This window comes from Alligator mississippiensis, chromosome 9 (genome assembly GCF_030867095.1).
Source record: "Alligator mississippiensis isolate rAllMis1 chromosome 9, rAllMis1, whole genome shotgun sequence".
NCBI lineage: Eukaryota > Metazoa > Chordata > Crocodylia > Alligatoridae > Alligator > Alligator mississippiensis.
Genome location: NC_081832.1, coordinates 24286315 through 24301375, shown reverse-complemented (window position 1 = coordinate 24301375; position 15061 = coordinate 24286315). Strand labels below are relative to the sequence as shown.

At 45.7% G+C, this 15061-nt stretch overlaps 1 protein-coding gene across 4 annotated transcripts in view; it reads left to right on the top strand.

The window, feature by feature from the left end:
* The window catches only part of ITCH (itchy E3 ubiquitin protein ligase), a 162614-nt gene that overhangs the window by 67297 nt on the left and 80256 nt on the right, over window positions 1–15061 (top strand). For all 4 annotated transcript variants that reach the window (XM_019484673.2, XM_014609641.3, XM_019484672.2 and 1 more), the window contains 2 exons: window positions 7960–8055; window positions 10965–11106. In XM_019484673.2, the coding sequence (XP_019340218.1) occupies window positions 7986–8055; window positions 10965–11106 (212 nt within the window). In that variant the 5' untranslated portion in view covers window positions 7960–7985. The remainder of the gene's footprint in view (window positions 1–7959; window positions 8056–10964; window positions 11107–15061) is intronic.

Here is a 15061-nt window from a genome sequence, read left to right as displayed (position 1 = left end):
CTGGCAGAAACTTGTTACATATAATGTGCACAGCAATTTCCAATAGCTGTTGTTTGGAAAAAATGTGTGTTGTACCCAAGAAAATACAGTAGGTTCGTAACTCAGTAGAACTTTTACATTAAATTTGATACATCTTTTTCTACCTTTTTCATTTAAGTAATTATGAACATCTCTGCTTCTCACCAAAGTACCTGTTTAGTGTGTTAGAAAATAATGAATGATACACATTGCCTCTTCACTAGATAATTACCTTTGATCTTGATCAAATGGTTACAAATCTCTTGTACCTAGTAGTACAGCTGCTTTGGCTTCCCATAGGATCAACCCCTTAATATAGTGTGTTACCTATTTAGGCCATTTTTTATGCAAATTCATCTCAAAAGTTAGATGTTTTCCCTGATTTGTTTCTTTATGTGAAAAAGCATGCAGGCTGTAACTCGAACCTTTACTTTGTTTTGTTTTTTTTCTCCTAGTCTTATGTATTCAGTAAGTTAGGTTTTGTTTTGGTTTTTCTTATTTAAATATTTTAAGAAAGTGTAATAATTTTTGGTTTAAAAATGTGTTTTTAAGGGGGAAATATAAGTAATAGTAAAGAAATTTTAGACTAGATCTTTTCCTGGCCAAAAATAATCTGTTGTGAACTCCACTGCCACAAAATGGGGGAGCTGGGGGGCATTTGAATCTGACTTCACAGCAGCTAGGAGAACTGACTGATATATAACAATCCTTGATCTCATTATTAATACTAAATTAGTGGATTTATAAGCACATGAAATGCACCAACAAAATACATTTCTGGAAAGAGTTTTAAATACTGATTCTGCAAGTGTTTACGTGTATGCATCTGCATGGTATTCATGTGTGTAAGTGTTTACAGGACTGGGACCATGTTTGTACTGTAGCTGCTAGAATCTTTTTCTGTGAAAAGTTCTTACGAATACTGTGAATAAGTACATTTTTCATGTATTTTATAGCAAACTATGATTTAATCCTGAGATGCATTTTAGTTTTAAATTTGTATGTATTATGAGCTTGGTATCTGTGCTTTCAAACATAAGGTATTATTACATTTAATATTAGCAGGGGTCCTGGTTTTCTCTGTTTTAAAAATAGTAGATTCTCTGATTAAAATGCTCCAAATCCATGTTTTTCTGTAATTAAAATTAAATGCCACTATATACATAGGTATCAGTTAAACACTGTTTTATTGATATATTTACAATTTTAAAGCAATTTGGAAGCCTACTAGTGCCTCAGTCACTATAATAAAATAAATTCTAAATGCCTATAAATTTTGGCATTTGATTTTTGGGTTTTTTATCATGGAAAATAAATACCACTTGCCCCCGTGGCTCACCAGGACATGGGTCCAGCTGCAGCTGTCCCCCTCACTACTTCGTGGTGCTGAGCAGCCATGATATACCAGTGCCCTGCCCATGCCATTGCCCCCCCATCCACAGCCCTCTTCCCTTCCCTTCCCCCCACCCCCCCCCCCCGCCAGAGGGGGGCCCCCCAGGTGCCAAGATTATGGAACCAGGGACCCAGGTCTGCAGCCCCCTGCCCACCCAGCAGCAGTGAGGGGCACAGCTCTGCACCGCTACCCCCACTGCTGCCAAGCAGGCAAGGGGTGCTTTGCCATGGTAGTAGGGGGCTAATGGTGACAGCACCAAGTTTCCCCACCGCAATCTGCACTGCAGTGCTGGGCCGCAGAGGCCCCTGGGGGATGGTAGCAGGGCAGGGAGCCCCAAACCCACTGCGTGCATCCTGCCTCTACCCTGCACACATCTGGGGAGTATGTGCCCCTGATTGCCCCCCCCCTCCCCCCAGGAGTGAACACACCAGCAGGGAGCTACCCTCCCCTTGCACCCTCCTAGATGAGCTGCCTGCAGGGGGTGGGGCTTAGGGCTGCTGCTAGAAAGCAGCCTCTGTGACGGCAGGGCTGGTGGATGGTGGGGAAGGGAAGAGAGGCAGACAGAGCCATTTGCATTGCTGCCACAGAGGGAAAGACTGGTGCCCACCCCCCGCCCAGCTCAGGGCCCTAGGCATGTGTCTAGTTTGTCTGTGTGTTAATCCAGCCCTACTTTTCAGGGTTTAAAAAGCCTGGGTAGTGTATATGGAGACACTGAACTATTCACATACCAGTGTTATCCTTTCAGCTTTGCTGTTTTAATCCAGAGGAAAAGCAGGTGCCAGTACATTTGGAAACAAGTTGACTGCAGGAGGTTTCATAGTTTCATAGTTGGTATGGTCAGAAGGGACCTGAGCAGATCATCAAGTCCGATCCCCTGCCATGGCAGGAAAGAGTACTGGAGTCAAATGACCCCAGCAAGGTGTTAATCTAGCCTCCTCTTAAAGACCCCAAGGGTACAAGCCAGCACCACTTCTCTTGGAAGTTGGTTCCAGATCCTAGGCGCCCTAATAGTGAAGTAGTGCCTCCTGATATCTAGTCTAAATCTACCCTCTGCCAGCTTGTGACTGTTATTTCTTGTCACTCCTGGGAATGCTCGGGGGAACAGGGACTCCCCCAATGCCTGCTGGTCCCCTCTGACTAGCTTGTAACAGGCCACTAGATCCCCCCCTCAGCCTTCTCTTGCGGAGGCTGAACAGGTTCAGGTCCCTTAGCCTCTCCTCGTAGGGCCTGCCCTGCTGCCCCCTGATCATGCGAGCGGCCCTCCTTTGGACCCTTTCCATGTTGTTCACATCCCTCCTGAAGTGTGGCGCCCAGAACTGGGCGCAGTACTCCAACTGCGGCCTGACCAGTGTTGCATAGAGGGGGAGGATCACCTCCTTGGACCTGCTTGAGATGCATGACAAGGTGCAGTTGGCCTTCCTGACCGCATCCCCACGCTGCTGGCCCATGTTCATTTTGGCATCAGTAATGATTCCAAGATCCTTTTCTGTCTCTGCACTGACAAGAAGAGTTCCCCAGCCTGTAGGTATGCTGCTGGTTCTTCTTCCCCAGGTGCAGTACCTTGCACTTGTCAGTGTTGAAACCCATCCTGTTGTCATCCGCCCACCCCTGTAACCTGTCTAGGTCCAATTGCAGCCTATTCCTCCCTTCTAGCGTGCCCACTTCCCCCCACATCTTAATGTTGTCTGCGAATTTGAACAGGGTGCTTTTTACCCCCTTGTCCAAGTCGCTGATGAAGACGTTGAACAGTGCACGCCCGAGGACCGAGCCCTGCGGAACCCCACTGCCCACATCCCTCCAGGTCAAATAAGACCCGTCCACCACCGCTCTCTGGGTGTGGCCCTTCAGCCAGTTAGTGACCCATTTGACTGTAGATGTCAACGCCACAGTCCCCTAGTTTTCTTAATGAGAATGGGGTGAGAGACAGTGTCAAAGGCCTTCCTAAAGTCCAGAAAGACTACGTCCACTGCTGCCCCTGCGTCTAAGGATTTTGTAACCTGGTCATAGAAGGCCACCAGGTTGGTCTGACAGGACCTGCCTCTAACAAACCCATGTTGGTTGCCCCTAAGCATAATCTCCCCTGCTGGCCCCTCATGGACATGTGCTATGATAATTCTCTCAAAAAGCTTACCCAGGATCAAGGTAAGACTAACTGGCCTATAGTTTCCTGGGTCCTCCTTCCTCCCTTTTTTGAAAATGGGAACCACATTGGCCCTTTTCCAGTCCTCTGGCACCACACCAGAGCACCACAAGTGCTCGTAAAGCTGTGCCAGGGGTCCCGCAATGACCTCTGCTAATTCCCTCAGCACTCTGGAGTGGAGATCATCAGGACCAGCTGACTTAAATACATCCAGTCCCTCCAGAAGTTCCCTGACTGGATCCTCACTGACCCTAGGTCTGGGTGCACCTCCCCTGGGGCCTACAGGGGTCCCGGTGGGGGGGTGGGGGTGACCCAGTCCCTGCTCAGGAAAATGGAGGCAAAGTAATTGTTTAATAGGTTAGCTTTGTCATCTGGTGTGACAACCAGATTTCCTGGCATGTTTTGCAGAGGCCCCACGTTACCCGGTACCTTCTTTTTACCCCCTGTGTATTTAAAAAAGGACTTCTTGTTGTCCTTGATCCAGGTAGCTAGTCCCAGTTCCATCTCTGCCTTGGCCTTCTTGACTGCCCCCCTGCAGCCCTGAACAGCTACGGTATAGTCCTCCCTGGTGATGGGCCCTTCCTTCCATTGGGTCTACGCAGCCCTTTTAGCCAGGAGACATTCCCGTGTGCTTTTGGTGAGCCATGGGGGCTTTTGCGCCCCCTTGCCCCCTTTGATCCGTGTCGAGATTACCTCCCTTTGGGCTTGGAGGATCGTCTCCTTAAGGAACGACCGCTCTTCTTGGACACCCGACTCCCCTCCCCTCTGGGACCTCAGTGCCTCCCCGACTGTTCTCCTTACCTCATTGAAGTCCGCCCTCCTGAAGTTCAGGGCTGCTGCCTTGCTGCAGGATTTTGCTGCCTTGCACTGGATGGTGAATTCCAGCCGGCAATGATTGCTGTCGCCCACGTGGTCGAGCACCCGCAGGCCCCTCACCAGGTCATCACCCGTGGCCAGGACCAGGTCCAACAAGGCATCTCCCCTGGTGGGGTGTGCACCTCCTGGGTTAGATGGAGGTCCTGTATCTTGGCTAGGAACCTATGCAAGCGGTCAGACCTGGCTGACTGCTGTTCCCAGCAGATGTCTGGAAAGTTCAGGTCACCCATGATGACCATTTCTTTTGACCTAACTACCTCCGTGAGCTGACTTAAGAATTCCCAGTCTAGCTCTTCCCCTTGGTTGGGTGGTCTGTAGCAGACCCCCACCGTTAAGTCCCTTTTCCCCTCAACTCCCTTGTATTCTAACCCAGAGCACTTCAGTGTGCCCCTCCTCTGACCCAGTGCTACTCATTGAGGATGTGTATGCCTCCTTGATGTAGAGCACCACACCCCTACTTTTCCTCTCTATCCTACCCCTCCTGTACAGCCTGTAGCCCTTGATATTTACCGCCCAGTCATGCGTTGGGTCCCACCACGTTTCTGTGAGCCCCACTGTGTCTGGGTTGGTGTCAGCTAGCAGGAGGGTAAGTGTCAGAGTATAGGAGGTGTCAAAGCATAGGAGATCATCTATTTGTCTATCTCTTGAGACTCCGCTCCTAGACTGGGCTCTTTAAACCTGATCATGGAGTGGATGAAATGGGACAAGCAAATCATTTTTGCTACTCTTCACTGGATTCTAATTTATTCTTATCTTTGAGGTGAGGGAACTAAAATTAGATGCAGTACTCGAAGTGAGACACCACCACTGCGAAATAGTGGAAGAATCACTTCCCTTGTTAAGTGACCCTCTTGTTAATAAAGCTCAATGTGTTAGGCCTTTTTTTGCAACAAGAGCACACTGTTGGTTCATATTCAGTTTGTGGTGCATTATAACTTCCAGGTCCTTTTCTGAAGTTCTGTAGACTTATCAGTCTTTTCCATTTCTCTTTGTCAAATTTAATCTGATTGTTTTTGTTGCCTGTTCCTCTAGCCAGTCCAAATCATTCTGGGTCCTAGTTCTACCCTCCAAAATGTCTGTAACTTTGTGTCGTCTGCACTATTTGCACACTCAGTTGCACACATCTTAGTATGCTCTGCAGACTCACTCCATCTGCCTGGCAACAAGGGCAGCCCTGATTTGGCTAATCCAGACTGCCCATTTTGGTAGTTCGGCTAACCCAGACCACCCAGCCTGCATTGTCAGTATATACAGAATTCACTCTCCCAGGAGAAACTGTCCTGGAAGTGATTTAACCCTGGTTGTTCCCAGGTTATTTTTCTTTTGGAGTGACCATTTTTACTCTGGGAGAAAATGCCTGAATATCTGTACACTTGTGATTTCTCCTGGGAAAGCAGGGACTCCCCCAGGAGAAACTGAATGTCTGTAAGTAGTCAAAATGTAATGGTGTAAATCGGGGGTGGGCTGGATCTGGCCTACCAGGTGATTTCATCCAGCCTGTGGGCAGCTTCCCACCAATTATTTCTACCTGGTTCAGCCCATGGCTGATCCTGCTGCCCTCCTCATGGGGCCGAGCCTTCCCTACTCCCAATAATAGTGTACTGCACTCCCACCCCTGTACATGGGAGGGCTCTTGCCCCAGCTTCCAAATAGAGCTACTGTTGCCACTGCTGCAGCCGCCCAGGGAACTGCTCAGCTCCCCCAACCTCCAACAGCTCTTTCTTGTGTCCCTGCTGCAGCACTCCGGGCAGTAGGTAGGGAAAGGGGGGCAGGCAGGGGAAGCTGCAGCTGGTTGGCAACATAGAGGGAAGGGCCAGGGCCAGTGGGAACACACCTGAATGCTGTGTGTCCCCCAGCAGCTGGGGGGCACAATGAGCTCCCATAGGCGGCTGCAGCACTGTCAATGGTGGGAGCGTGGCAGTGGCAAGTGGGGAGTTCCTGCAGGCGGCTGCAGCACTGTTGGCGGCAGGGGGCTAGGTGGGGCTGGCGAGCACTGACCGGTGGTTGGTGACTACCCACAGACACCGCTGGCAGCATCGATAGTGGCCAGCAGCAATCACGGACCTCCCATAAACACTGCAAGCGGTGTCCGTGTCAAGGGAGGGGGGTGGCAAGCTGTGACCGCCCACAGGCACCATTGGCAGTGTAGGCAGCACCTTTGGCAGCACACCCCCTGCAAACGAGGGGTGCACATTCACTTGTGTGCACCCCCTACGTGTTGCCAATGGGAGCATAGGACCCAGAGCATGGAGCCCACACCCAGAAGGGTATAGTGGGAGTATGGAGCCCAGATCAGTTGAATTCCATTACGCAAGGCTCTCCACAGCTTGCATGCAGCTCCTGAGGCTCATGCATCACCAAGAAGAAGCCCCATGTGATGAAGTCAGCAGCCTTCTCCACTCTTGGCCATCCCATGCAGTTACTGAGACAGAGCCGAAAGTGGCAGGGAGCCCTGTGTGATGGAACCAAGCTACTCGGGCCCTGCTTCCCATTAGAGTCCCAGGAACTGCACGTGGTGGCAGGAAATGGGGCCAGGCCTCCAGTTCCATCGCACAGGGCTGCTTTTGTCCCTTCCTGCCCCTCCCGCCTGCAGCAGCATGTGGTTCCCAGGAGCTGCACATGAGCCACTGGGAGCCCCGTGCGATGAAGCTGGGCCAGAACTAGCTGGAGCTGTGCCGAGGGGCTTCACGTGAGTGGCTCATGAGCACACCGAGAGCATGCTGCCTGCTGCTGCTGCCAGTGGCAGTTTACTGGGGACGCCGTGTGCACACCACACCATACCCTCACACTCCCTCCCTCTCCCCCCAGCGCACTCCCCCAACCACATCCCACAAACACTATACAAGAGTAATACTTTATTTTGAACTATTATGCAATCCTCTCTCTATATGTATACTACACAAACACACACAGATTAGGACAAAAATATTTTTTTGAAATAAAATTAAAATATGTTATAGTAGATATTTGACTTTTAGTATACATTTTGTTTTTTCTCCAGTTCCAAAATGACAACCCCCCCTCCCCCAAAGGGGAGGGACTTTTTATTAGCAAATGTCAGGGATTAGAGCACTGGACTTCTGGTCCCAAGATGGCGACCAGGGGTGCGGCCCTCGACAGCTCACCAAAACTCATGAAGTGACCCCCTAGCCAAAATAATTGCCCACTCCTGGTGTAAACTGTGTACTGACTACCTGATAAATGAAATATATCTTTTACATCTAGAGAAAACAAGAAAATCACTGGAAATTAAATAAGTGTTTTGTTTCCTTTGTTCACTGCATAGTATACGCATGACAAAAAGCAGATTTAGATTTTTACTAGTAATCTTTGCGAGTGCCTCATAAAATGACAGTGTTATTGTAAGATGACGGTGTACTCATGAGTCAAGCATGGCGTGTAAACATAACTTTGCAGACCAAGACATGATAACTGCATTTTGATGCAGAATTTGGAGCTCTCTGTATTTGTTCTGATGCTCTAGCTACTGCTGTTATGAGGCTTAAAATATTTTCATTGCATCCTTTTTCAGGTTCCAAGGTCTAGCCTATCTGGATTATGGCCAGCAGTGGGTCCAGGTCAGGATCTTCTAGTGGTTTTGCCATGAAATCACAGCTTCAGATCACTAGTAAGTATTTTAAAAGAAAATGTTTTCTCTCTATCCCTGGAAAAAATGTAAAAGTTGTCCACATGTGGCCCCTGACATTTTAATTTGAGGGTGCGATGGGATCAGATCTGCAATTACACCTCCTGGCATGCCATACAAGCAAGGCAGGAGCATGATTTGTGGGATCAGAGAACTGATCCCAATTGTGCCATATTGCTGATGCAGGGAGAGTTCAGGATTTCCTTTTGAAGATGATTTTTTTGTTACCAGAACTTACTCGATTCTGAGGTGGGGTGGGGAAAGAAAGGCAGTTAGGTTCCATGCCAGATCTTTGGATACTCAATTTATATCCAAGCAGGAGACCACAATACTGGGTTTTAGATACCAAAGCAATAGCAACTATCAAAGTAAACTCACCAGTACCAGAATGCAATCTTATTACTAAGAGCATCCACTTCAGTAGTCTTGACAAAAAAGTTGGAGCTTCAAACCAAAATTGTAAGGCAAACTATCATTTTTCTTGGTTAAAGTGTATAGCCCCAGATCACAAGTTAGAGCTAGATTTTGGTTTTAACCAGTTAGTTTCTTTTCGCTCAGAGTGGCTGTAGTATTTTACATAGAGATGCCCACTTTCAGGTGTTTGTAACCCAAGACCAAGGATTTTAGACCAGCGGTTCTCAACATTTTAGCCTCAAGACACCCCTCCATAACATGCCCACTGACAGAAATTTAGATGCACAAAATCTTCAAGATTCTGTAAAGTTTAGGTTGCAACTGAATGGGATTTCTGAATACTAGTGGTTCCTAAGTATTGGATTTAGCTGCTTTAAGTTCAGTTATGCATCTTTTTCATGGTGATTATTGCAAAGGAGAGCTCCAGCGATGAGTTGTGTTACAGTAAAAAATAACCCCCTGTGTATTACAAGTAAACCATGGCATTTTATGAAATCCTGTTTCGAATACATGACAACTTCTTTGAGTGCTTTGTGCATGTTTTCATACCCATAGTCAACTTTTGCTTTCTTGAACACAAGTATCAGGACACCTGTGACCTGACACTTTTTTAGACTTGCATAAGTTATGTGCCGTCAGCCAAGTGTCTGGATTGCATTCTTATAGTCCCAAATCAGGTCTTTTGGTATTGTATATGCCTTAAACATTATTTAGTGCTTTAGCTCAGTAGGAATAAATATTGCAATGTGATACTAACTTCTCTGCTAGTGGAATACCTCATAACACAAGGATTGGCAGTAGCTTTGCAGGTGTAATTCTGTTGCTTTTTTGTTTGTACAGCAGTCCTCAAAGGAATCAACTTCATTCTTCAAGTGAATATACTTTTTGAACTGGATATAATTTAAAAGTGGTTAGTAGCTGTAGTGAACATGATAGACAAATTAGCATTTCAGGGCAAATAACAAACATACTACAGAGAATCATCCTTTAGCTGAAGCTTGTTGCTGGGAATTAGGACACTTGGACTGTGTCTGTACCTCGAATATATGCTTGGATGTCCTAGCTTGGGGCCAGTATCCTTTTTCAAGCCATGAGCGGAACAACGTGGCTCCAGTCCAGAATGGGCCAGGTGGCATTGGCAGCACATCAACATCAGGGGAGCTTTCCGGTGTCCCTGCCAGAACCACACAGTTGAAATCTGTGCCTGCACTGCCACTGTTCAGCCCCAGTTTAGGCACAGGTGCAGGCAAAGCCCTGCAGGTCTGTGAACTGGCCCACAGGGCACATGATGCCAACCTCTGTCTTAAATTTATTCAAAACTTGGGCAGGACTGAATGGGAATGAACAGAAGAACATATACATTCCAGCTACCAGGCTTCAGCTCTAGAGTGCATTGAAGGGAAAATGCCTCTTTGGCTCTCTTTCTTTTGGTGTAGAGCTATTCTCAAGTATATTAAGTCCATTTTTAATGTGTTGGGTTTTTTTAGTTTTGATATCCAGAAATCACAAGTGGATTCAATTAAATCTGTCATAGCTGAACATTAAAACCTAAGTAATGCACTTCTTTTGTGTGAAGTTATGTTTAAAACCGGAGAAGGTATAAGATATTCAAAATGTTAGGGTTGCATGCAGAGGCCCTAGATATATGTATTGTAGCCATTATTGGTCAGACCTGTAACCAGAAGGAAACTGATTGAATTAATTAGTTTTATTTCAAATCATGTGCATGTGCACTCATGCTTCTCCTTGCCCCCCTTTTTGAATTATTATATAAGCATGTTGGAGAAATTTCCACTGTTCTGTAACTGTATAGTTCAGGGGTGCTCAACCCCTGGGCCAGATCTGGCTCCTGGTATCTTGTAATCCTGCTGGGCTCCCCACAAACTGTGGTTCTTCCCTGATGAATCCAGCATAGAGGGAGCTCAATCATGGCACATGGGAACAGCGGGAGCCCCAATGCCCAAACCTGGTGTGTGGTGCTGTGCAGGTGTGGTACATAGCCTGATTCAGCCAACTGACCAGCCCCATGCCATTCATTCAGCCCACAGGACCAAAACAGTCAGCACCACTGGCCTAGTTGCATGGAAGTGAGAGAATCTGATGCCACAACTAATGATTGTTAGATTTCTCTGCTCTTAGAATAGTTGATTTATTTTTATTTTATTTTATTTTTTTGTGAATTGAAATCTCAAAAAAAAAAAAATTAACTCAAGGTACTCAAGTCAAGATGCACAGAAGACTAGGTTCTATCATCCTAGCAGAGGTAAAAGTTATTTGTGTGCAGATTTACATTACATATGACTGTTTATATTACCACTTGGTAGCTATTTTGTTATATATTGTGGAAAATAACTTTGTATGCATTCTTGACAAATTTGTGTCTACAAGGCTACAACTAGCTTTCAAAGAGAACACCGTTTTTAACAGAAACTTATTGAATAGAATAGAATATTCACTATTGTTTATTGTTTAAACAGTTATTTCAGCAAAATTAAAAGAAAATAAAAATAAATGGTTTGGACCAAGTCCTTATGTGGAAGTCTCAGTAAATGGACAGTCAAAGAAGACAGAAAAATGCAACAATACAAACAGTCCAAAGTGGAAACAGCATCTTACAGTGTAGGTTTGAAGGTTGTTTTGCTTTACAGCTTATTTGATTAAGCTTAATAAATATACTGTGTTGGCAATTAATTGAAGGATTGATGTGTAATTATATTTTCAATAGCATTTTATTAATATAAATATTTATATTATTTGCATATAATTATATAGAGTTAGTGTGTTAATAGTATGGAATATGTATTTACCAAAATGCTGTTTTGTTTTGTTAATGAGAGAATATTCATAATAAGTTAACAAAAGAATATTTTTTTTTATATTGACATTCATGATGATACTTGCATAATATGTCAAAAGGAAGGAAATTCAGGGATAAAATTGATGCTATCCCATGCCCATTTTTAAACCCATATTTCTCATGGTATTTCTAAAGATTCTATACTTCAGTTTGAAGGCACAGCTATTAATTGTAAGGAATAATTAATTACATAGCAGACTACAACTCAAGTACACTTCTATATGGCTTATATTTGTACACATCTAATCTCCAGTGCAAATATGAAATCCCTAATCTGTCCCCAAAAGAGCACTTTTGGATATCATAGAACCATAGAAAGTCAAGGTTGGAAGGGACCTCAGGAGGTCATCTAGTCCAACCCCCTGCTCAAAGCAGGACCATCCCCAACTAGATCATCCCAGCCAAAGATTTGTCTAGCCAAGTTTTGCAAACCTCCAAGGATGGAGCTTCCCTCACCTCTCTCTGGGTAACCTGTTCCAGTGTTGTACTACCCTCGTAGTGAGAAAATTCTTCCTAATATCTAACCTAAACTTCCCTTGCTGCAACTTGAGACCATTTCTCCTTGTTCTGCCATCTGCCACCACTGAGAATAGTCTAGCTCCATCCTCTTTTGAACCCCAGTTCAGGTGGTTGAAGACTGCTATTAAATCCCCCCCTCAGTCTTCTTTTTTTCTAAACTAAATAAGCCCAGTTCTCTCAGCTTCTCTTCAGAAGTCATGTGCCCCAGCCCCCTCACCACCTTTGTTGTCCTCTGCTGCCTCTGCTGGACCCTCTTCAATTTGTCCACCTCTTTTCTGTAGTGGGGGGCCCAAAACTCAACACAATACTCCAGATGTGGCTTCACCTGTGCTGAATCGAGGGGAATAATCACTTCCTACTGACAAACACCTACCAGTGCAGCCCAAGATGTCATTAACCTTCTTGGCAACAAGGGCACACTGTTGGCTCATATTCATCTTATTGTCCACTGTAACCCCCAGGTCCTTTTCTGCAGAGTTGCTGCCCAGACAGTCAGCCCGCAGCCTGTACTGATGAATGGGATTGTTCTGTCTTAAGTGCAGGACTTTGTCTTTATTGAACCTCATGAGACTTCTTTTGGTCCAGTCCTCCAATTTGTCTAGGTCACTCTGAATCCTAGCCCTACCCTCCAGTGTATCTACTACTGCCTGCCCTCTCCCAGCTTGGTGTCATCTGCAGACTTGCTGAGGGTGCACTCTATACCATCTTCCAGGTCATTGATGAAGACTTGGAACAAAACTGGCCCCAAGACCGACCCATGTGGCCCACCACTTGATACCGGCTGCTAACTAGACACTGAGTCATTGATGCTATTCTTTGAACCCAATGCTCCAGCCTGTTTTCCACCTTACAGTCCATTTAGCCCATACTTCCTTAGCTTGCCTGCAAGAATGCTGTGGGAGACTGCATCAAAAGCCTTGCTAAAATCAAAGTGCACCACATCCACTGGTCATTCCGCATCCCCAGAGCCAAGCCAGTCACCTTGTCATAGAAGGCAATCAGGTTGGTCAGACATGACTTGCCCCTGGTGAATCCATGCTGACTGCTCCTAATCACATTTTTCTTATAAAGCTAAGTGCTTAGATATCTCTTCATGCTGGCAAATCATTTTAACCTGAACAGGAATTGCAACAATGTGGCATGTCTGCCTGAAAGGAAAAACTGATAATATTTTTTTAGTTTCAAAATAAGCACAGATCTGTGTACACGTGTACAAATCTGTATGTATGGCTGGGTGGGAGAGGAGGTTTAAAGCATAAAATGAATCCAAGCCACCTTTTTCCTCCAGGAAATCCATTTCTATATAGATGCTTCAGAATGTCCTGGAACCAGCTGGGATTGTATAGATTCCTTGCTGCATTTGGTAGCACTTATATTCTAGAATACTGTGTTATAAGGCATTTTAAGGGAATATGATAGGAGTCTGTCTTGTGGAAACCTTTTTTACTTGTACCCATCTCACACTTACATTTCATAGATTTCATAGACATTAGGGCTGGAAGGGACCTCGGAAGATCATCGAGTCCAGCCCCCTGCCCAAAGGGCAGGAAGTCGGCTGGGTTCATAGGATCCCAGCAAGATAAGCGTCCAGTTTGCTGTTGAAGGTGTTCAATGTAGGTGCTTGAACCACCTCCGGTGGCAGGCTGTTCCAGACCTTGGGGGCTTGGACAGTAAAGAAATTCTTCCTTATGTCCAGCCTGAAACGGTCTTGTAGTAGTTTATGACCATTCGACCTAGTCGTCATCCCTTGGGGCGCTCTGGTGAACAAACGTTCCCCCAGATACTGGTGGTCACCCCTGATAAACTTGTAGGTGGCCATAAGATCACCCCTGAGCCTGCGCTTTTCCAGGCTAAAGAGCCCCAGGGCTCTCAGCCTGTCATCGTAGGGTCTGCTTCCCTGACCCCTGATCATGCGCGTGGCTCTTCTCTGGACTCTCTCAAGCTTCTCCACATCCTTTTTGAATTGTGGAGCCCAAAACTGGACGCGGTACTCCAGCTGTGGCCTCACTAAGGCCGAGTACAGGGGGAGAATGACGTCCCGGGATTTGCTTGAGAAGCATCTATGGATGCAAGCCAGCGTTTTGGTCGCTTTACTAGCCGCAGCATCGCACTGCAGGCTCATGTTCATCTTGTGGTCAATGATGACCCCCAAGTCTCTTTCTTGCATAGTGCTAGCCAACATAGCAGTGCCGAGCCTATAAGTATGCTGCAGGTTTTTCTTCCCAAGGTGGAGAACCTTGCATTTATCGGCGTTGAACCCATGGCCTACACTTAGGTGACATATTAGGCTGCTAAGGGCTTGTCTGTATTGTGGCCTGGCTCAAGATAAGCCTGAGCATGCTCTGTGCAGCTGTGCTAGCAGGCATGCTCTAAACCCAGAAGTTCACCAGTGAGAATGCGCTAGGTCCATCATCACTCTCAAGCAGTGTCTTCTGTGTACTTCTGGGTTTAAAGCATGCCTTTCAGTGCATGGGGTATGGGTAAAGTGTACACAGACTTGTCCTGACTGGGACAGACTGGTGCCATGGTATAGACGATCCCTACCAGGTGAGCTACTACATGCTCTAGGTGCCTGGGCTTTCCAGCAGTCCATCAGGTAGTCTGTCAGGAAGGTAGGTAGTCAGGCTGAATACTTAGGTTTTAGCAGTAAAACAATGAGGAAAGTAGTTTACATGTGTTAGAAATAAAGTGTGACTTGTAAAAGAGAAAAGATTGGAGTAATAAAGTAATTCTAAGATTGCTTTGAAGTCAGTTTTTAGTGGACAAACATGATAACTGGCATAAATTGGAACAACTAGCAGCATTCTACTAGAGAAGCCAAAGCATGAGTGGGCATAAAAACAATGAATTTTCATTTCTAAATATGTGAAAACAGGTTTCAGTATTTTTCTTAATTGTAATGAGGTCTGCAGATCTATGATAGGGTCTAGGAAGTGGTATATATTTATCAGTTGATAACAAATGAGCACTGTCTCAGAAAACCTGCCAGTTTTACTTATGGCACATCTTCCTGGTATAGAGAAGATTTAAAGACAGAAAAGAAAATGATTTCAGGCTCTCAAAGTTTGTCTTTAGCAGGATTCTTGTGGTTCTCAAAGAGTCTACGTATCTCTTTCTGTACACTCACCAACATATAGTGCTGTTTGGTGTACAAAGCTAAGAAGGGAAAAGTCAGAAACTGGCTTCTGCAACTTTCTG